The sequence below is a fragment of the Takifugu rubripes genome, chromosome 13, assembly GCF_901000725.2.
Source record: "Takifugu rubripes chromosome 13, fTakRub1.2, whole genome shotgun sequence".
NCBI lineage: Eukaryota > Metazoa > Chordata > Actinopteri > Tetraodontiformes > Tetraodontidae > Takifugu > Takifugu rubripes.
Window position 1 is genome coordinate 10,543,969 of NC_042297.1, and position 21,221 is coordinate 10,565,189.

A 21,221-nucleotide genomic window follows, 5' to 3' on the forward strand; every position below is an offset into this window, starting at 1 on the left:
TGTAGCCACCCATCTTTTCAAAAAGAATCAAAAGTCATCCATCCATGGAGTCTGTCGGGGTCTTCAAGTTCTCAAGAGGGTTAAAGTCAGACACAGTGGAGTACTTTGATGCATGAGATGGGGCATTGTCTTGCATAAAAATAATGATCTTTAAGGATTCACTGACATTTTCCTTAACCACTGTGTGCAGTGTCTACTTCCTGTTCCTGGTCACTACATGTTTGATCTTTAGCAGTTAATTAGCTACCACATCCCTCCAAAAGTTTTGACTTTCTCGAGCCTGTTTGATCTCTATTCTGGCCCATTTTGCTTAGTATGTATGCACAATTGATACAGGGTGTTCATCTCCTACCACCACACCCATTACACAATTACACAAATGCACATTATCTAGAGAGAGTTAATCCAAATGTCATTTAAGTTTATTCAACTTTGAAAAACTTTAAAAATCTCCCAGCCTCAGGTTTCCATTCCGAATAAAGTTACAACCACCAGTGGTGACACCACTCTGATATGAAAGCGCCGTGTAAAGATCAATAATCATGTGATGAAAGTATGACCTGGTCTGGACCCGAGCACCCGTGGGTGCAATCGTTCTACTTACCAAAGCATTTTCTTTCACTTTGAGATTTTCCAGCACAACATTTCCTTATGAGAGAGAGAGATAGATTAAATCAAATTTTGCTGATGATGAAGGACTGTGTCCATTTCCAGCAACCATCACAGCCTAGAGATGTGCAAAGTCCAATATGCCTATAAACAAAAAGAGCAGCACTGGGAGAGAATTTATTATTTGTGCAGTGCACAAACTCTGTATTTAATGGCTGTTTTCAAATACAGCTGCCCTGCAGGGGAAGGTTCCATGGACACATCCGATCCCTCTAAAGGTCAACACAGAAAATGTGTGAACACGGGTTAACTACAGGAAATGCATCAAATATCATCAAAGTATCATCAAAGAGAAAAACTGAAAAGAACCAAATCACGTCTGAACATCATTACATGGCTGATGAATAATGACCATGTAGCACATGATTAAGACTAAACCACATTTGACTGATGAAGTCATAACAGATCAGTCAGGTTTTTGTTTATTCCCATGTTGTGGAGAGATAAAAACAGAGAGGAAGAGAAAGGTGGACAAAGACTGGGAGTGTTTGATAATTCCTCAAGGAATCCAGTTCATCCAGTTAGTTAGGTAGTTAGTTAGGTAAAACCAAAATTATCCGAGGTATGTACATAAACTGTTTTGTCAAATATCCTTAACCAATTAGGAAAGAGAGTTTTTACTTCAGTTTGCCATCATTTGCGCACATTTTGCTGGAGTTCATCATGTGTATGGACGATTCTTGGAGCAACTCGCATCATAGATCTTAGGATTTTGTTGGTGTTTTAACAATTCCTCCCACCAACGGGCGTGTGAAAGAGGGATGAGTGTGTTGCGATGATAAGGAAGCCTCGTCATCCTGCCAAATGTTGAACTTAAGTAGCAGAAACAACTGTGGGATCTCTGATTCGGGACAAATGGCGCACAATTACTGTCGCTCCTGTCAAACGTAAAACTCCACAAAACGCGACGTGTTAAAATTAGATTAAACATATAACTATACTTAGTTGCTTGCGTGGATAATGCCAAATTTAAACCGACACAGCACGGTTATCCCTACTTAATGTCTTGCGTTTAGAAATTTTGGAGCTTTAAATGATGCGTTTGTTTATTTTCTTGACCCAAGTCCGTGTAGCTACTAGCTAGCTGCTAAGCTCACCTCCCCAGATCCCGATCTTCAGCTGAGACTTGTCAAGGTTCTCCACGTAGTCGCCAATGAACCTGTTGAGCAGGTCACTGACCAGGGACTCGAACACCATGACTTTCAACCCCCGGCTCTGACCCTATGCAGGGTCGCCTTCAGCACTCCGCGAATATCCGTTTCAGCGATATGAGATCGAGTCTCTCTGGAATCGATTACAACTACGTCCTGCAGAGAGAAAACATCGATCGGACAAGTGAAAGCACTCATCCTCAATTCCCACTTTCACTATCACCTCTCGAGATGATACAAGGTGGGATACGAGATGATTCCAGGTGGGATAAATCAAGATTCTCTAAAAGAATTGAGACTTTGTGACCTCAGAAGAATTAAGTGACATCAGCAAATCCCTTGTCACAAGTCATCAAACAGTGGCATCACCTTCATCTGTTCTCAAGCGTTTAAAAACCAGGCGAGAACTTGTGTCACCAAAAAATGCTGTTGACAAAAACCACATTGTAAAGAGATTTGTGGCACCAGTGACCACATCCTGGTGGTAACAGTTTAAAGGAGCGCTGCCGGCTGAGTTTTTCTTGTTCCAAAAACTACAAGTACAAAGTATACTTGCATAAAGCAACGTCCAGACATGCAAGTATACAACTGCAAATTTTTTTGTCTCTCATCAGAGAGTCGGTGATCCTCCATGACCTCCAGCTTCACCCCAGTAGCCCCGGGGTGGATGGTGTTAATGGTGCTGCAGATTTAACCTCTGTGTGTCGCATGTGTTCATAAAGTTACATTTTGTATTTTTTTTTCAACTTTACATATATGCATATATCTGCTGTGAGAGTTACAATATAGAACACTGTTCCATAATTGTTACCATGTGAGATTTCAGTAATGTCATTACTGAAGCCAGCTCTCCCATAATTGGGACCAGCCTATTCTAAGTAATTTCTTTAATTTAATTTGTATGAAGAGAAATATTTTTCAGCTCAGTGAACAAACTACAATAAGAAAATCCCAGCAATGCTCAGCTATGCTGAGGACAGAAAGATCATGATGAAGAGACAGAAAAAATACTCCTGCTCAGCCGAGGAGGAGAGAATGGTCACCTTTGAGAAGAAAACATGCTTGTTAAAAACTATGTTGAAAAACTTTCCCACAAGGATTACAAAAAGGACATTTGTCCAAAACTGTAGGACAAAGAGACAGAAGTGTTAGAAGCAATGTCTGCATGGTAAATTGTCCACTGGAGGCCACCAGTCCATTTATGAAGGGGGTTCTGTTTCCACTTTTGCCCAGTCACAGTGGGAGGTGACATCCAGCCTTCCAGATCATTTCAGGCAGTCCATGTACTCTCTAAGAAAGGTTGTTAAAATGTGTACCCTCCCCGTGACCCTGAATGGGATATAGCGGAAAAGACAAGGCGAGATGAGCAAAACAGGAACACAGCAACAACTTATTATATGTACCTCAAGGTAACATTTATTATTTCAGGACCATTGTCAATTTATTGATTGTTTATATTACGGTAAATACAACACAGAAGTCTCTTAAATGAACACTTAACATTAACACAACCTCTGTTTTACCACATGAAAATGAATCAACTTGTTTAAGCTTGTAAAGGTGAAAACAAATCTCAGAGCTACACAAAATTAAAAAAAAAAGGACTCCTCGAAACACTAGAGCACCTGAATTTGAACCTGGAATTAAATCTTACACCTACTTTTAAAAAGTAGCTTTAGTCTAAAAGTTAATGATTTCTAAACTGAACAGAAAAAACATTCCTTAAAAAGTCTAATATCTTGCCAGAGCTCTCTGGTGATGGTGGGTGTGGCTCCTTACAGTGGTCAAATCAATGCAACAACCACCATTACAATGCACCGTCTAGGTTCAACGTCTACATTTATCGTTGATGCACAGAGCCCCAATAAAGAGCACCAGTAAAATATTTCCCTATAATTTAATTTTTCAACACAGTCTTGGTTCCATGGCCCAGTTTTGTGAATCTTTGCCCTGTTAATATTCAAGGAGACCACTTCCACAGGGTAACTGGAACCACAGAGCTGTTAGCCTCTAGGGGAAGCCAAGCTGCCACCACAGCAAAAGATACATGAAATATACGTCAAAATCAAAATCTTTCTGGAATAAGTTTGATAATTGGTTGAAATAAAATTACTCATTGACCTCATACATTGCCATGGTAACCGATTGTTGATAAAGGCAAACATGTTCATTACGAATGATTGGCTGTTGATGGGCTGTAATGAGCACTCTATTCAACTGATGATGTCAACAGCGTGTCACAGAACCATGTAGTACAATTAGGGAAAACAAGGATGAAGTTTTCAATTCAACAACTGATTAAAGATAATAGAAGTAGAGCAATGAACCAGGTGACCATATGTTCACTAATCAAATAGTGATTTTCCTGCTAACATACCGACCACAACAAAAAACATGCTGACACAAAAACACGGAGGCATAAAGGCACAGAGATGAGACCCGAGCGCTTAACTGATGTCCTGAATCCAAAACATGTAGAAAAAAAACAAGAGTTTAGTGTTTGTAATGTCATTTCCTGTTTCGTATCGCTCAGATTTCAGATATTGCGGTTATAGTAGCCCTTTGTAACTAGTCATGTGACTTCCTGGGGGTCTTTATAAGCTCTTCATCCCCTGAGAAAGTTACAGAGACTCTAACAAGAGACAGGTGAGTCACCCTCTGTCTGTCTGTCTGTCTGTCTGTCTGTCTGTCTGTCTGTCTGTCTGTCTGTCTGTCTGTCTGTCTGTCCCTTGTTTTAATTCTTTCTTTCTTTCTTTCTTTCTTTCTTTCTTTCTTTCTTTCTTTCTTTCTTTCTTTCTTTCTTTCTTTCTTTCTTTCTTTCTCTCTCCCTCCCCCCACAGCATGTTCCACTCTGTGCTTGTCTGTCTTTTGTCCTTCAGTCTGTTGCATGTGTCTTCTTCTTTGGTTCATGGAGGCATCCAGCTGAATGATGGTCCTGCTGCTGGCCGTCACGCAGACCCCCTCTTCCTGCCTCACAGAGGTGAGAACTTCCGTTTGTTCTGATCTATGTAGCACCAGCTGATCTGTCTTCAGCATTTTAAGTTGTCGTTTTTAACAGTCCTGGTCTCTGATCTGCAGACAGAAACCAAGCCCTTGATGCCATGCATGAGCCCACTCCCCCCCATGCTGACTCAGTGGAGGATTCCTTCATGGTGGATGATGATTCCTATGATGAGGTCTGTGCAGCTAAGTTAAAGAATTTCATCTTCTTGATATGTTTGTTTGTTTGTTTACTTCCTGGTTGCATGCTTGCAGCTTCAGGGTCGAGCCATGCGCTCCCTGCGTCGCTGCATCCCCCATCAGCAGTCTTGTTTGGGCTACCCGCTACCATGCTGTGACCCTTGTGACACCTGCTACTGTCGCTTCTTTAATGCTATCTGCTACTGTCGCCAAGTTGGCCACAACTGCTCACCCAGACGCACCTGACCACAGATGATGTCACACTATAATGGGGATGCCCTGATGACATCATGAGGATGTGTGCATACAAACGATTTGCATTTATTTCTCTTTTATGTGTAATAAATAAATAAAAGTGCAAACTTAATGTGTTTAGTGTCAATGAAATTCTTAATGTGTGCTGACTGATTAATGATCAATCTCTGAGGTAGTCAAAATGCCATTAAAAAATTAATTTAAAGACCCCATGTGAACATGTTGAATTGGTTTAAATCCCACTCAACCTGTAGGAGTTCCTCTGTTCTGATTGATAAACACTCATCTTTATATGCACCTCTCTATTACGGGGTGTGACAGGGGTCCATTTTTGGACCCATCTTTTCTACATAGATGCTACATATAGTTCTGTGAAAATTATATACAAATCCACCCAGCCCTTATAGCAAATGCACTGGGATCACATGGTTCTCTAACTGCATGAAACAGTGGTTGTCAAAAACTTTCCCCATTTAAATGAAAGCAAAACAGTCTATTATATTTGCCTCATGGGGTTTGCACAAAAATAGTGTCAAAATTTCAAAATGCACTCACTGAAACAATCTGGCATGAAGCGGAAAATGTAACTGTTATTTAAAGCCGTCTTGGGAAGGAAACCAGGTGTGCCAGCTTTCACTCTGCCAAGGAAAGAAAACACAGAAAGGGAGGGGACGGAGCAAAAAACAACCACGATGCATCAAGGACACACAAAAACCACAACAGTAACATTTGAAAACATATTTAAATTTGATATACTAAGTTGTGGTGAAATGGAACTTTTTCAGCTTCAGCTTGAAGCAAAGGTCAAGATTCCTCACATCACTCTGAAGAACTGGTCATTGAAATGTTCAGTAGTTTGGAGTCAACAATAATTTTCTGTCTGTCTCCATCTGGTTCATGTAAGTGGGGTCACAAAGCTCCTGTCCTCTACTGGCTCCCAGTTCTGGACCAAATTTCATTTAACATTTAAACACTCAAATGGCCGACTACTTTTTAGCTCAAAGGTCAAGATGCAAACAGCGAAATGGTTGTGCTTTTGGCTTTTCCTAAACTATTTAACATTTGACCCTCTGATTCAGATTTAAGATTCTCAAATCATCTTTTTAGACTAGATTTTGTAACTAGTTAGTAATGACATGAACGTTTTATTCTTTTATCTCTTTCACTTATGTGATGTTTTTTATTTGTGCTATTATCTCTACTTTATTATCTCTATCTTTACTTAAGGTGAAGCACTTGTAAAGTTGTATACGTTGGTGGTTGATCATTTGATTGACTGGTTGATTGACTTGGTTGAACAACATGTTGACTGCAGTCAACATGTTGAGACGTCCACTTGAGCTACAACCTCTATCTATTAGCTCTTTATATGCTGTTCTGCCTGTTAGTGTTTCTTTGAACAGAGTTTGATTAAAATCATGACAACAAATAAAGTCTCTTTTAATGTTTTTTTTTTACTGGGGAAGGTTCATATTAGGCATTCCCAGCTCAGTTGGCAGCAATGATCTGGTCCATCCAGGCACGCAACATGGTGACACGAGCGTACACACCAGGTGAAGACACGCTGCAGAATCCACTGCCCCAAGACACAATACCAACCAGAGTCCAAGCTCCCGCCTTCTCACAGACCAGAGGACCACCGGAGTCACCCTGAAAAGGGACAAAAAGACGATTAACAGGGAACAAGACTCTACAGTCACAAAGTGTGGCCTGCATGCGCAAAACATACTTCAGCCTGAGACCTACCATGCATGAGGAGGCTCCGGAGGCTCCAGCGCAGATCATCAGATCTGTGATCTTGCTGCCCCAGAACTGACGGCACCTCTCATTGGTCAGCAGGGGGAGAGCAGCCTGTTGCAAGAGAGCTGGGGTGTCGGGAGCTGCAGCAAACAGACACTAATGAATTAAACACAAACCTGACTCCACAAAATACACGTCCTCAGAGAAACTCCAAACCTTAGTTCTGTGATTAGCTCTTACCATTGTAGCGAGTCAAGCCCCAGCCGCTGGTCACACACCTCATGCCACCAGGGAAGTTATCTGAGGTCTCAGCCACGCACACAGGTGACACGCGTACGTTCAACTGGGCGGGGCTCGCCAACTTGATGAGCAGGATGTCATTGTTGATGGTGTAGCTATTGTACTTTGGGTGTTTGAAAACCTGACAGGAGGCGACATTCAATTAGAATTCCACTCTACGAGTTGGTGAAGAAGAGTTGAGGATCTGTTGAGCGTCACTCACCTTTCCAACTTTCATCACCTGGATGGCCTCGTTACTGGAAGAGCGATCATGCTCTCCAAGGATCACACGGTGGGACGTTCTATAGGAGAAAACAACATGATGTGACCTTTTACTATCTGTTTAGAAAACTGAATATTTTCAACATGGCACCATCTTTAATATTCAGTGAGCCATAACTGGTGAATAAACAATAGAAACGTCAACAACGTACATGTTTTTATTGGTCAGGCTACAAATTAAAGGTTGGTAAGATGTTACATGGTGACTTAGATGTTTACCTGACATTGCAGTGAGCAGCTGTCACCACCCAGTTCTCATTGATCAGAGAGCCCCCACAGAAGTGAAAACCAGTGTAATCCTGAAACAAACAGTGTTAACTCAGTGTGTGCATACGTGTATTTGTGCACTTATATGTGTTTGTATGTGTGTGTGTTTACCTGCAGAGACACCTGCCAGGGCCAAGAGTGAGGCACTGCCTCCTCACCATTAACAATACGAGAGTATCCGGTGATAACAGGAGAGATGCCAGGAACGCCGCAACCTGGTGAAAGGATGGCGTCATCATATAAGACAATGTATTAAGTTGTTTGATGGATGTATCTTTCGTCTAAAATGCTTTCAGCTGGTTGTTACTGTATGTTTACATTTTACTCGGCAAGTGTTACTGTCTTAAGGGAAGTCTCACCGTAAGTAGCCCCTGCAAGGGCAAGACAGGAGAGGATCCACAGGAAGGCCATGGCTGGATGTGTTTGTAACGTGTTAGTGTGGAGCTTTTATTCAGCTTTGAGCAATGTGATTGGATAAGAGAGCAGGGACATTTTATCAGGACAGTGGGAATCGGGCAGGTGGAGATTTCCAACCAAGGGGAAAAAAAGGAATATTCTGGAGCAATTAAGTCTGACTCAGTTTACTAGTTCTAAAAACATTCAGTTTAACAAACATGGATGAACAAAGTTGTTTCTTGAACTAATGCCGCTTCTGGGATTTTGGAGAGTCTCTGAGCAATGATGACTTTCTCAAGAATTTTTCTCAGAGGTTAGATGTCATTTAGAGAGAGAGAAGTGCTCACAATGAATAGAACTTCTTTAAGCAACGTTATTGTGATGAGAACCAATGGATGGCTGGTTTGCTGAAGAAATTGTCAGTTTAAGTTTTGTCTAACAGAAAGAGAAAGTGTTTAGCACCAAATGCAATGATCTTAGCTTTGTCAAGAATTTTAAAAAGGGATATTTGAGATCGTGCAACACTTTAAGTCTTCAGAAAAAGCCACTCTCCAACATTCCCTCACTCCTGGACAAAACGCCCCGGTCCCAAACTGAAGGGGGCATTTCATCCCTTTCTGGAGGGGTGATCTTGGGTTCTGAGGGGTAAATTTGTATCCTAACGCTCAGCTGTGAACCATCCTAGTGAGAGTTGAAAAGCCAACAGATTCATCTGCAAAAAGCAGAGAAAGGATCCTAAAGCTACCAAGCCACAAAGGCGGCGCGTAGAAATTATATCCAGAAAGGTTATAAAGAGAATCTTGTCAAAGGGCAGCCGTGGTGGAATCCAGCCCTCAATGGAAACAAAATGTGACTTTCAAAGCACTGTGACACTAAGGGTCAAGGCCTGATCATAAAGCTGCTTCTAAAGCGGCTGTGTTCCAAGAGAAGTCAGTTCAGTAATGGAAAGACTTAACCATTGAAAGTGTATATGCACGATTGGACATGTGCATGTTTCCCAGCAGTGTTTATCAGTCAAACCTGACAAACACACACTCGACATTCCCATAAAATGGACTTCATATTCTCTATCATGATCTCACATAAAATTTCTCTGTGTATAAAGTGGACAAAAAAAGAAAGAGTAAGCTATGTCTCTCATGTGACTGTTTAAAGAACATTCAGTTTCCATGAAAATAAATGTACTTTCTTTTAGTCAGTTTCCATCCTCTCCATAATATTTCAGCCAATCAGAGAGCAGCAGGAGACCCGTGAGAACTCTGCCGCCACCTCTGGTCTGATAAGCAGCTGACGGCTGAGCTGGACAATCAGAAAGAACTCTGATTGGCTGAGAGCCACCAGAGGACGGGAATAAAGGAGCAGCTCTTTACGACAGCGCTTCATCATCAGCATCGCCACCATGGCCTTCCTCTGGATCGTGTCCTGCCTCGCCTTCGTCAGCGCCGCCTACGGTGAGAATCAGTCATTGTCAGGCTTGAACCTGGACTCTGACTGTGAAGAGATTCTGTTGTTGTATCACACAGGCTGACAGCTGAAAACAGCACGGTGCTGCTTTCATGTGTCTTACTCTACCTGTCCTTTCCTCAGGCTGTGGCGTTCCCGCCATCTCTCCCCAGGTGAGCGGCTATGCCCGCATTGTCAATGGCGAGGAGGCTGTCCCTCACTCCTGGCCCTGGCAGGTGTCTCTTCAGGTGAGTCAACTGACAGTAACACATGCTGCCCTTCCTTTTCCTCTGGGTCTGACTTCTGTCTGGTGCTCTCACAGCAATCCAACGGCTTCCACTTCTGTGGAGGATCTCTGATCAATGAGAACTGGGTGGTGACCGCCGCTCACTGTAACGTCAGGTCAGCTCAACACAACATGCCACAAAACCACTGGTGGCTGTCAGCCGCGAGCCAGTTTGGTTATGCTAAACATGTGGTTGTGAAAAACAGCCCACAGAATTGGCTCCATGTGAACAAAAGTTCGGTGATGCTGTCAAAACACAAGAGTGAAGCTTCTTCACACCAATAGCTGATTTTTTTCTTTTCTTCTGTGCTGGATCTCTTGTTGATGCTCTGCTTCCTCTTTTCTGTTAGGACCTACCACAATGTGATTGCTGGAGAACACAATAAGGGCTATGGCTCCAACGAGGATGTCCAGATTCTGAAGCCTGCCAGGGTGAGATACAAAAATGATCAAATCTTTTCATTTTCTTGAGTCGTATTCTCCATTTCGAGATCACGGGGAGGATGCTTGACCCTATTCCAGCCGCATATGGGCGAGGGCAGGGTACACCCCGAATAACTCACCAGCTCAGTACAATAATAATCTAATCTTTTTTAATAATTACACCTCCACACCCTCCCTGCTCCTCTCCAGGTGTTCACTCATCCCAGGTGGAATGCCTACACCATCAACAACGACATCGCCCTCATCAAGCTGTCCACCCCCGCTCGCCTGGGCACCAACGTGTCTCCCGTCTGCCTGGCTGAGGCCACCGATGTCTTTGCCGCTGGAATGACCTGCGTCACCTCTGGCTGGGGTCTGACCCGCTACAATGGTGAGACTAGATCCACTGAGGTCATGCTCTCAGTTGGACCGCCTGTACATTCACAATAGAGGTTCAACAGGAACTGCTGTGACTGTTTGCTGTGACTGTTTCCCTCAGCTCCCAGTACTCCCAACAACCTGCAGCAGGCTGCTCTGCCTCTGCTGTCCAACGAGCAGTGCAAGAAACACTGGGGCAGCAACATCTCAGATGTGATGATCTGTGCTGGAGGAGCTGGAGCCACCTCCTGTATGGTGAGGACCCACCCACCTGTCTCACGTGTCAGATGTGTCTCTGTCAATGTTGTTTTATACTGTTAAAATCACAATATTTAATCACTGCTTTGTGATCTCTCAGGGGGATTCTGGTGGCCCTCTGGTCTGTGAGAAGGATGGTGCCTGGACTCTGGTTGGTATCGTCTCCTGGGGAAGCAGCCGTTGCTCCACCACCACTCCTGCCGTCTATGCCCGTGTCACCATGCTCCGTGGATGGGTTGACCAGATCCTCGCCGCCAACTAAACCCTCACAGGCAGCACGCTAAAGGCTTAACCTGTTGGTTCTGAGTCCTGAACCTGCCAGGCCCAGTACGACTGTCAGAAGTTGAAAATGATCAATAATAAAAACCATTAACAACAGCTCCATGTCCTTTCAATTTTTGGCCTTGCAGTCGAATCTACGAATGATTCCAGTAATCAGCTCTTTCTCATCATTACTATAAAGACAGTAGGAATGATTAAAAATCCCTGTCAGGGGAGATGAGGCTGGGAAGAAGAACAGAAAGAGGAGCAGAACAGACACATATATAATTGATGATGTTGCCGATAGACACTGGAGTTATGGCTACTCTTATCCTCAAAGCCTGAGCCCAGAGCATATCAGGCTGAGCTTGGTATTTATTCAAGACAAGCTCATTTGTGGGCTTCTTTTCTACACAACAGATTTTTACACAGGATGTGAAATATTTGAGAGTTGAACAACCTGGCTCCTGGCTTATTTAGCTGAAGTCCACAGATGTCAGCATTGCCGGAAATTTAAAAGACCTCAATAAAATGCAGAGAGGACACTATATGCAGATGTGAGACACTTATTGATTACTAGTAATTGGTGGTGGATGGCAGCTGGGGGAGCAATCTGCAGAAAATGCTAATCCCAGGTGGAGGCAGGGCCACAACAAACCTCTTGAACCCTGAAACTCTCCAGAACCACCAGGAAGCAGGGATCAAGCATTAGAATGGTTGGAGGGCAGGAGGGGAGTCAAGATGGCTCAGAGTTAGGTACTCTTTCTCCCATCTGGAACCACCTCAACACATAAACACCTGAGGTAGGGACCAGAGAAGGTCGATGGCTGTGGAACACAGGGTTCCCAGGACTCGACAGGCAACGGTCCAGACACTGGCTGAACAAAGTCTCATTGGGACATGAAGATAGTAATGGAGCTAACCTTAACTATGTAGCTAGTTAGGTGGCCGGCTTCAAGTGGTACAAACCAAACAAATGTGTTCCCGACAGGTGTTTACAACACCATTAACAATTAAATGAGTATAGATTTATAAGAGTGTTCTATGTCTTCTGACCAGTGGATGACATTGTTTCCCCACAGAGTAGAAGATTTGATGATTAGATCTCAGAAAGAGAGTTTGTGGAGACTTGGTTTATTTGAAAAAATGTAGAAGAAGAAAAATGTTTTCTCTGTGTATACATCTGATTATTTTGTTTTACTAAAAGAATGTTCAAATAAATATGTAGCACCACGCTGATGTCTCATCAGTCTGTGGAACGTTACATAATCATCTCTCTGGTGGACTTAAACGATCTTCTCAGCTCTTTGACTGCTTCAACCAGCAACTCACATGTGTGAAACAGACTCAGACCTGCCCTCATTTATGTCAGATAAGTCCTGCTAACACATACGGTATCTGTCAGAGGTTTCTGCTTAGAACTATGGGGTACCTCAAGCTTCTGATCTGAGTCATTTTGAGCACCTTTAAAACTTGGTCTGAGCAAATGTTGACATATTTAATTGGAGAATTGGGAAAAGTTGCAGAGTCTGAAGACTTCGGGTGTGTCTGAAGACAAAGTGAAGCAGATGTAATGAATGAAATTCACAAAAGATAAAAACCATGATTTCTTTTTCTGCAAAGAATCAGCTGTTGTATGTGAATCTGATTTAACACACGTGTTCCATCAGAACTGCTGAATGTGCACGTTATCACTGTGTCAACAGATGTGATCCGTTGACACAGCAGCTCCTGTGTGTGTTTTCACTTCTTATAGAAAACCGACTCCGCCCTCAACATGATGTACAGTTACAGCAAATGAACAAAAAAATTAATTGTAAGATTTCAAAAACAAACTTATGTCACATCTGAGTTATTTAAAAAAAACATGTTTCCTGTTATACCACAATAAACTCAATAAATCTCTATCAACACACTCAGCAAATACTCCTTGATCATTTTAATCTAAAAGATACATTTCCTGTAGTAATCATTACCAGGACCCAGGACAATGAGGAGCCAGAACCTCTCCAATGACAACAGGACCAGTTTACTGAACCATGAAAAGTCAGAGTCTCCATCCTGGAACCATCAAGGAGGTCTGAGAGGACAGGAACCATGTTTTATCTCTCTGACTAGATCTATGTTTAGAAATGGAAATCAAAGAGAATTCTTTCATGCAGTTTGTTCTCTGGAATCTGTTGATGATGTTTCACTAACACAAATATTTCTGATGTCTATGTTAAATATTTCATCAAGCTTTGTCTCATGTATGACTGTTTAAAGAACATTCAGTTTCCATGAAAATAAATGTACTTTCTTTTAGTCAGTTTCCATCCTCTCCATAATATTTCAGCCAATCAGAGAGCAGCAGGAGACCCGTGAGAACACTGCCGCCACCTCTGGTCTGATAAGCAGCTGACGGCTGAGCTGGACAATCAGATAGAACTCTGATTGGCTGAGAGCCACCAGAGGACGGGAATAAAGGAGCAGCTCTTTACGACAGCGCTTCATCATCAGCATCGCCACCATGGCCTTCCTCTGGATCGTGTCCTGCCTCGCCTTCGTCAGCGCCGCCTATGGTGAGAGTCAGTCATTGTCAGGCTTGAACCTGGACTCTGACTGTGAAGAGATTCTGTTGTTGTATCACACAGGCTGACAGCTGAAAACAGCACGGTGCTGCTTTCATGTGTCTTACTCTACCTGTCCTTTCCTCAGGCTGTGGCGTTCCCGCCATCCCTCCCCAGGTGAGCGGCTATGCCCGCATTGTCAATGGCGAGGAGGCTGTCCCTCACTCCTGGCCCTGGCAGGTGTCTCTTCAGGTGAGTCAACTGACAGTAACACATGCTGCCCTTCCTTTTCCTCTGGGTCTGACTTCTGTCTGGTGCTCTCACAGCAATCCAACGGCTTCCACTTCTGTGGAGGATCTCTGATCAATGAGAACTGGGTGGTGACCGCCGCTCACTGTAACGTCAGGTCAGCTCAACACAACATGCCACAAAACCACTGGTGGCTGTCAGCCGCGAGCCAGTTTGGTTATGCTAAACATGTGGTTGTGAAAAACAGCCCACAGAATTGGCTCCATGTGAACAAAAGTTTGGTGATTCTGTCAAAGTGAAGCTTCTTCACACCAATAGCTGATTTTTTTCTTTTCTTCTGTGCTGGATCTCTTGTTGATGTTCTGCTTCCTCTTTTCTGTTAGGACCTACCACAATGTGATTGCTGGAGAACACAATAAGGGCTATGGCTCCAACGAGGATGTCCAGATTCTGAAGCCTGCCAGGGTGAGATACAAAAATGATCAAATCTTTTCATTTTCTTGAGTCGTATTCTCCATTTCGAGATCACGGGGAGGATGCTTGACCCTATTCCAGCCGCATATGGGCGAGGGCAGGGTACACCCCAGAATAACTCACCAGCTCAGTACAATAATAATCCAATCTTTTTTAATAATTACACCTCCACACCCTCCCTGCTCCTCTCCAGGTGTTCACTCATCCCCAGTGGAATCCCTACACCATCAACAACGACATCGCCCTCATCAAGCTGTCCACCCCCGCTCGCCTGGGCACCAACGTGTCTCCCGTCTGCCTGGCTGAGGCCACCGATGTCTTTGCCGCTGGAATGACCTGCGTCACCTCTGGCTGGGGTCTGACCCGCTACAATGGTGAGACTAGATCCACTGAGGTCATGCTCTCAGTTGGACCGCCTGTACATTCACAATAGAGGTTCAACAGGAACTGCTGTGACTGTTTGCTGTGACTGTTTCCCTCAGCTCCCAGTACTCCCAACAACCTGCAGCAGGCTGCTCTGCCTCTGCTGTCCAACGAGCAGTGCAAGAAACACTGGGGCAGCAACATCTCAGATGTGATGATCTGTGCTGGAGGAGCTGGAGCCACCTCCTGTATGGTGAGGACCCACCCACCTGTCTCACGTGTCAGATGCGTCTCTGTCAATGTTGTTTTATACTGTTAAAATCACAACATTTAATCGCTGCTTTGTGATCTCTCAGGGGGATTCTGGTGGCCCTCTGGTCTGTGAGAAGGATGGTGCCTGGACTCTGGTTGGTATCGTCTCCTGGGGAAGCAGCCGTTGCTCCACCACCACTCCTGCCGTCTATGCCCGTGTCACCATGCTCCGTGGATGGGTTGACCAGATCCTCGCCGCCAACTAAACCCTCACAGGCAGCCCGCTAAAGCCTTAACCTGTTGGTTCTGAGTCCTGAACCTGCCAGGCCCAGTACGACTGTCAGAAGTTGAAAATGATCAATAATAAAAACCATTAACAACAGCTCCATGTGCTTTCAATTTTTGGCCTTGCAGTCGAATCTACGAATGATTCCAGTAATCAGCTCTTTCTCATCATTACTATAAAGACAGTAGGAATGATTAAAAATCCCTGTCAGGGGAGATGAGGCTGGGAAGAAGAACAGAAAGAGGAGCAGAACAGACACATATATAATTGATGTTGTTGCCGATAGACACTGGAGTTATGGCTACTCTTATCCTCAAAGCCTGAGCCCAGAGCATATCAGGCTGAGCTTAGTATTTATTCAAAACAAGCTCATTTGCGGGCTTCTTTTCTACACAACTGATTTATAACACAGGATGTGAAATATTTGAGAGTTGAACAACCTGGCTCCTGGCTTATTTAGCTGAAGTCCACAGATGTCAGCATTGCCGGAAATTTAAAAGACCTCAATAAAATGCAGAGAGGACACTATATGCAGATGTGAGACACTTATTGATTATTAGTAATTTGTAGTGGATGGCAGCTGGGGGAGCAATCTGCAGAAAATGCTAATCCCAGGTGGAGGCAGGGCCACAACAAACCTCTTGAACCCTGAAACTCTCCAGAACCACCAGGAAGCAGGGATCAAGCATTAGAATGGTTGGAGGGCAGGAGGGGAGTCAAGATGGCTCAGAGTTAGGTACTCTTTCTCCCATCTGGAACCACCTCAACACATAAACACCTGAGGTAGGGACCAGAGAAGGTCGATGGCTGTGGAACACAGGGTTCCCAGGACTCGACAGGCAACGGTCCAGACACTGGCTGAACAAAGTCTCATTGGGACATGAAGATAGTAATGGAGCTAACCTTAACTATGTAGCTAGTTAGGTGGCCGGCTTCAAGTGGTACAAACCAAACAAATGTGTTCCCGACAGGTGTTTACAACACCATTAACAATTAAATGAGTATAGATTTATAAGAGTGTTCTATGTCTTCTGACCAGTGGATGACATTGTTTCCCCACAGAGTAGAAGATTTGATGATTAGATCTCAGAAAGAGAGTTTGTGGACACTTGGTTTCTTGGAAAAAATGTAAAAGAAGAAAAAAAGTTTTCTCTGTGTATACATCTGATTATTTTGTTTTACTAAAAGAATGTTCAAATAAATATGTAGCACCACGCTGATGTCTCATCAGTCTGTGGAACGTTACATAATCATCTCTCTGGTGGACTTAAACGATCTTCTCAGCTCTTTGACTGCTTCAACCAGCAACTCACATGTGTGAAACAGACTCAGACCTGCCCTCATATATGTCAGATAAGTCCTGCTAACACATACGGTATCTGTCAGAGGTTTCTGCTTAGAACTATGGGGTACCTCAAGCTTCTGATCTGAGTCATTTTGAGCACCTTTAAAACTTGGTCTGAGCAAATGTTGACATATTTAATTGGAGAATTGGGAAAAGTTGCAGAGTCTGAAGACTTCAGGTGTGTCTGAAGACAAAGTGAAGCAGATGTAATGAATGAAATTCACAAAAGATAAAAACCATGATTTCTTTTTCTGCAAAGAATCAGCTGTTGTATGTGAATCTGATTTAACACACGTGTTCCATCAGAACTGCTGAATGTGCACGTTATCACTGTGTCAACAGATGTGATCCGTTGACACAGCAGCTCCCGTGTGTGTTTTCACTTCTTATAGAAAACCGACTCCGCCCTCAACATGATGTACAGTTACAGCAAATGAACAAAAAAATAAATTGTAAGATTTCAAAAATGAACTCTTTTGTCACATCTGAGTTATTAAAAAAACATGTTTCCTGTTATCCCACAATAAACTCAATAAGTCTCTATCAACACACTCAGCAAATACTCCTTGATAACTTTAATCTAAAAGATACATTTCCTGTAGTAATCATTACCAGGACCCAGGACAATGAGGAGCCAGAACCTCTCCAATGACAACAGGACCAGTTTACTGAAACATGAAAAGTCAGAGTCTCCATCCTGGAACCATCAAAGAGGTCTGAGAGGACAGGAACCATGTTTTATCTCTCTGACTAGATCTATGTGCAGAAATGGAAATCAAAGAGAATTCTTTTATGCAGTTTGTTCTCTGGAATCTGTTGATGATGTTTCACTAACACAAATATTTCTGATGTCTGTGCTAAATATTTCATCAAGCTTTGTCTCATGTATGACTGTTTAAAGAACATTCAGTTTACATGAAAATAAATGTACTTTCTTTTAGTCAGTTTCCATCCTCTCCATAATATTTCAGCCAATCAGAGAGCAGCAGGAGACCCGTGAGAACTCTGCCGCCACCTCTGGTCTGATAAGCAGCTGACGGCTGAGCTGGACAATCAGAAAGAACTCTGATTGGCTGAGAGCCACCAGAGGACGGGAATAAAAGAGCAGCTCTTTACGACAGCGCTTCATCATCAGCATCGCCACCATGGCCTTCCTCTGGATCGTGTCCTGCCTCGCCTTCGTCAGCGCCGCCTATGGTGAGAGTCAGTCGTTGTCTGACTTGAACCTGGACTCTGACTGTGAAGAGATTCTGTTGTTGTATCACACAGGCTGACAGCTGAAAACAGCACGTTGCTGCTTTCATGTGTCTTACTCTACCTGTCCTTTCCTCAGGCTGTGGCGTTCCCGCCATCCCTCCCCAGGTGAGCGGCTATGCCCGCATTGTCAATGGCGAGGAGGCTGTCCCTCACTCCTGGCCCTGGCAGGTGTCTCTTCAGGTGAGTCAACTGACAGTAACACATGCTGCCCTTCCTTTTCCTCTGGGTCTGACTTCTGTCTGGTGCTCTCACAGCAATCCAACGGCTTCCACTTCTGTGGAGGATCTCTGATCAATGAGAACTGGGTGGTGACCGCCGCTCACTGTAACGTCAGGTCAGCTCAACACAACATGCCACAAAACCACTGGTGGCTGTCAGCCGCGAGCCAGTTTGGTTATGCTAAACATGTGGTTGTGAAAAACAGCCCACAGAATTGGCTCCATGTGAACAAAAGTTTGGTGATGCTGTCAAAGTGAAGCTTCTTCACACCAATAGCTGATTTTTTTCTTTTCTTCTGTGCTGGATCTCTTGTTGATGTTCTGCTTCCTCTTTTCTGTTAGGACCTACCACAATGTGATTGCTGGAGAACACAATAAGGGCTATGGCTCCAACGAGGATGTCCAGATTCTGAAGCCTGCCAGGGTGAGATACAAAAATGATCAAATCTTTTCATTTTCTTGAGTCGTATTCTCCATTTCGAGATCACGGGGAGGATGCTTGACCCTATTCCAGCCGCATATGGGCGAGGGCAGGGTACACCCCAGAATAACTCACCAGCTCAGTACAATAATAATCCAATCTTTTTTAATAATTACACCTCCACACCCTCCCTGCTCCTCTCCAGGTGTTCACTCATCCCCAGTGGAATCCCTACACCATCAACAACGACATCACCCTCATCAAGCTGTCCACCCCCGCTCGCCTGGGCACCAACGTGTCTCCCGTCTGCCTGGCTGAGGCCACCGATGTCTTTGCCGCTGGAATGACCTGCGTCACCTCTGGCTGGGGTCTGACCCGCTACAATGGTGAGACTAGATCCACTGAGGTCATGCTCTCAGTTGGACCGCCTGTACATTCACAATAGAGGTTCAACAGGAACTGCTGTGACTGTTTGCTGTGACTGTTTCCCTCAGCTCCCAGTACTCCCAACAACCTGCAGCAGGCTGCTCTGCCTCTGCTGTCCAACGAGCAGTGCAAGAAACACTGGGGCAGCAACATCTCAGATGTGATGATCTGTGCTGGAGGAGCTGGAGCCACCTCCTGTATGGTGAGGACCCACCCACCTGTCTCACGTGTCAGATGCGTCTCTGTCAATGTTGTTTTATACTGTTAAAATCACAACATTTAATCACTGCTTTGTGATCTCTCAGGGGGATTCTGGTGGCCCTCTGGTCTGTGAGAAGGATGGTGCCTGGACTCTGGTTGGTATCGTCTCCTGGGGAAGCAGCCGTTGCTCCACCACCACTCCTGCCGTCTATGCCCGTGTCACCATGCTCCGTGGATGGGTTGACCAGATCCTCGCCGCCAACTAAACCCTCACAGGCAGCCCGCTAAAGCCTTAACCTGTTGGTCCTGAGTCCTGAACCTACCAGGCCCAGTACGACTGTCAGAGGTTGAAAATGATCAATAATAAAAACCATTAACAACAACTCCATGTCCTTTCAATTTTTGGCCTTGCAGTCGAATCTACGAATGATTCCAGTAATCAGCTCTTTCTCATCATTACTATAAAGACAGTAGGAATGATTAAAAATCCCTGTCAGGGGAGATGAGGCTGGGAAGAAGAACAGAAAGAGGAGCAGAACAGACACATATATAATTGATGATGTTGCCGATAGACACTGGAGTTATGACTACTCTTATCCTCAAAGCCTGAGCCCAGAGCATATCAGGCTGAGCTTAGTATTTATTCAAAACAAGCTCATTTGCGGGCTTCTTTTCTACACAACTGATTTATAACACAGGATGTGAAATATTTGAGAGTTGAACAACCTGGCTCCTGGCTTATTTAGCTGAAGTCCACAGATGTCAGCATTGCCGGAAATTTAAAAGACCTCAATAAAATGCAGAGAGGACACTATATGCAGATGTGAGACACTTATTGATTACTAGTAATTGGTGGTGGATGGCAGCTGGGGGAGCAATCTGCAGAAAATGCTAATCCCAGGTGGAGGCAGGGCCACAACAAACCTCTTGAACCCTGAAACTCTCCAGAACCACCAGGAAGCAGGGATCAAGCATTAGAATGGTTGGAGGGCAGGAGGGGAGTCAAGATGGCTCAGAGTCAGGTACTCTTTCTCCCATCTGGAACCACCTCAACACATAAACACCTGAGGTAGGGACCAGAGAAGGTCGATGGCTGTGGAACACAGGGTTCCCAGGACTCGACAGGCAACGGTCCAGACACTGGCTGAACAAAGTCTCATTGGGACATGAAGATAGTGATGTAGCTAACCTTAACTATGTAGCTAGTTAGGCGGCCGGCTTCAAGTGGTACAAACCAAACAAATGTGTTCCCGACAGGTGTTTATAACACCATTAACAATTAAATGAGTATAGATTTATAAGAGTGTTCTATGTCTTCTGACCAGTGGATGACATTGTTTCCCCACAGAGTAGAAGATTTGATGATTAGATCTCAGAAAGAGAGTTTGTGGACACTTGGTTTCTTGGAAAAAATGTAAAAGAAGAAAAAAAGTTTTCTGTATACATCTGATTATTTTGTTTTACTAAAAGAATGTTCAAATAAATATGTAGCACCACGTTGATGTCTCATCAGTCTGTGGAACGTTACATAATCATCTCTCTGGTGGACTTAAACGATCTTCTCAGCTCTTTGACTGCTTCAACCAGCAACTCACATGTGTGAAACAGACTCAGACCTGCCCTCATATATGTCAGATAAGTCCTGCTAACACATACGGTATCTGTCAGAGGTTTCTGCTTAGAACTATGGGGTACCTCAAGCTTCTCATCTGAGTCATTTTGAGCACCTTTAAAACTTGGTCTGAGCAAATGTTGACATATTTAATTGGAGAATTGGGAAAAGTTGCAGAGTCTGAAGACTTCAGGTGTGTCTGAAGACAAAGTGAAGCAGATGTAATGAATGAAATTCACAAAAGATAAAAACCATGATTTCTTTTTCTGCAAAGAATCAGCTGTTGTATGTGAATCTGAT

At 43.9% G+C, this 21,221-nt stretch overlaps 6 protein-coding genes across 10 annotated transcripts in view; 4 read left to right on the forward strand and 2 right to left on the reverse strand.

The window, feature by feature from the left end:
• Positions 1-1,971, reverse strand: part of vps13c (vacuolar protein sorting 13 homolog C) — a 43,340-nt gene extending 41,369 nt beyond the window's left edge. For 2 of the 4 annotated variants that reach the window (XM_029846297.1, XM_029846296.1), the window contains exons 1-2: positions 1,767-1,970; positions 605-648 (exon numbers count right to left, since the gene is read on the reverse strand). In XM_029846297.1, the coding sequence (XP_029702157.1) occupies positions 605-648; positions 1,767-1,866 (144 nt within the window). In that variant the 5' untranslated portion in view covers positions 1,867-1,970. Of the gene's footprint in view, positions 1-604; positions 649-1,766 lie in introns of all 4 variants that reach the window. The other 2 variants (XM_011609709.2, XM_029846298.1) reach the window with 2 other exon arrangements.
• agrp (agouti related neuropeptide) lies at positions 1,223-5,362 on the forward strand. 2 transcript variants are annotated; one of them, XM_029845623.1, is made up of 4 exons: positions 1,223-1,231; positions 4,661-4,800; positions 4,899-4,996; positions 5,076-5,359. In XM_029845623.1, exons 2-4 carry the CDS (start codon positions 4,662-4,664, stop codon positions 5,244-5,246), a joined length of 408 nt encoding a protein of 135 aa, XP_029701483.1. In that variant the 5' UTR covers positions 1,223-1,231; position 4,661; the 3' UTR covers positions 5,247-5,359.
• A 1,309-nt stretch (positions 5,363-6,671) lies between these two features.
• Positions 6,672-8,318, reverse strand: LOC101074582 (chymotrypsin A-like). The gene is made up of 7 exons (XM_003969560.3): positions 8,183-8,318; positions 7,935-8,038; positions 7,776-7,855; positions 7,498-7,576; positions 7,236-7,416; positions 7,002-7,135; positions 6,672-6,905 (listed from the first exon to the last, which is right to left on the reverse strand). Exons 1-7 carry the CDS (start codon positions 8,232-8,234, stop codon positions 6,744-6,746), a joined length of 792 nt encoding a protein of 263 aa, XP_003969609.1. The 5' UTR covers positions 8,235-8,318; the 3' UTR covers positions 6,672-6,743.
• A 1,194-nt stretch (positions 8,319-9,512) lies between these two features.
• LOC101074356 (chymotrypsin B-like) lies at positions 9,513-11,385 on the forward strand. Its single transcript, XM_003969559.3, has 7 exons — positions 9,513-9,670; positions 9,807-9,910; positions 9,985-10,064; positions 10,299-10,380; positions 10,582-10,762; positions 10,871-11,004; positions 11,108-11,385. Exons 1-7 carry the CDS (start codon positions 9,619-9,621, stop codon positions 11,267-11,269), a joined length of 795 nt encoding a protein of 264 aa, XP_003969608.2. The 5' UTR covers positions 9,513-9,618; the 3' UTR covers positions 11,270-11,385.
• Positions 11,386-13,675: 2,290 nt separating this feature from the next.
• On the forward strand, positions 13,676-15,537 carry LOC115252056 (chymotrypsin B-like). Its single transcript, XM_029846370.1, has 7 exons — positions 13,676-13,829; positions 13,966-14,069; positions 14,144-14,223; positions 14,450-14,531; positions 14,734-14,914; positions 15,023-15,156; positions 15,260-15,537. The coding sequence occupies exons 1-7, from the start codon at positions 13,778-13,780 to the stop codon at positions 15,419-15,421; spliced, it is 795 nt and encodes a 264-aa protein (XP_029702230.1). The 5' UTR covers positions 13,676-13,777; the 3' UTR covers positions 15,422-15,537.
• A 2,300-nt stretch (positions 15,538-17,837) lies between these two features.
• Positions 17,838-19,692, forward strand: LOC105417243 (chymotrypsin B-like). Its single transcript, XM_029846371.1, has 7 exons — positions 17,838-17,983; positions 18,120-18,223; positions 18,298-18,377; positions 18,604-18,685; positions 18,888-19,068; positions 19,177-19,310; positions 19,414-19,692. Exons 1-7 carry the CDS (start codon positions 17,932-17,934, stop codon positions 19,573-19,575), a joined length of 795 nt encoding a protein of 264 aa, XP_029702231.1. The 5' UTR covers positions 17,838-17,931; the 3' UTR covers positions 19,576-19,692.
• Positions 19,693-21,221: the final 1,529 nt, after the last annotated feature.

Coding starts and splice junctions, on each gene's coding strand:
- LOC105417243 (XM_029846371.1), top strand. CDS start 17,932: ATGGCCTTCCTCTGGATCGTGTCCTGCCTCGCCTTCGTCAGCGCCGCC. Junction 18,224..18,297: donor CCTGGCAGGTGTCTCTTCAG/GTGAGTCAACTG, acceptor GTGCTCTCACAG/CAATCCAACGGCTTCCACTT. Junction 19,069..19,176: donor GGGTCTGACCCGCTACAATG/GTGAGACTAGAT, acceptor TGTTTCCCTCAG/CTCCCAGTACTCCCAACAAC.
- LOC115252056 (XM_029846370.1), top strand. CDS start 13,778: ATGGCCTTCCTCTGGATCGTGTCCTGCCTCGCCTTCGTCAGCGCCGCC. Junction 14,532..14,733: donor AGATTCTGAAGCCTGCCAGG/GTGAGATACAAA, acceptor GCTCCTCTCCAG/GTGTTCACTCATCCCCAGTG. Junction 15,157..15,259: donor CTGGAGCCACCTCCTGTATG/GTGAGGACCCAC, acceptor GTGATCTCTCAG/GGGGATTCTGGTGGCCCTCT.
- LOC101074582 (XM_003969560.3), bottom strand. CDS start 8,234: ATGGCCTTCCTGTGGATCCTCTCCTGTCTTGCCCTTGCAGGGGCTACT. Junction 8,039..8,182: donor CCTTGCAGGGGCTACTTACG/GTGAGACTTCCC, acceptor TCCTTTCACCAG/GTTGCGGCGTTCCTGGCATC. Junction 7,417..7,497: donor AGGTGATGAAAGTTGGAAAG/GTGAGTGACGCT, acceptor GCCTCCTGTCAG/GTTTTCAAACACCCAAAGTA.
- agrp (XM_029845623.1), top strand. CDS start 4,662: ATGTTCCACTCTGTGCTTGTCTGTCTTTTGTCCTTCAGTCTGTTGCAT. Junction 4,801..4,898: donor CCTCTTCCTGCCTCACAGAG/GTGAGAACTTCC, acceptor TCTGATCTGCAG/ACAGAAACCAAGCCCTTGAT. Junction 4,997..5,075: donor ATGATGATTCCTATGATGAG/GTCTGTGCAGCT, acceptor GCATGCTTGCAG/CTTCAGGGTCGAGCCATGCG.
- LOC101074356 (XM_003969559.3), top strand. CDS start 9,619: ATGGCCTTCCTCTGGATCGTGTCCTGCCTCGCCTTCGTCAGCGCCGCC. Junction 9,911..9,984: donor CCTGGCAGGTGTCTCTTCAG/GTGAGTCAACTG, acceptor GTGCTCTCACAG/CAATCCAACGGCTTCCACTT. Junction 10,065..10,298: donor GCCGCTCACTGTAACGTCAG/GTCAGCTCAACA, acceptor CTTTTCTGTTAG/GACCTACCACAATGTGATTG.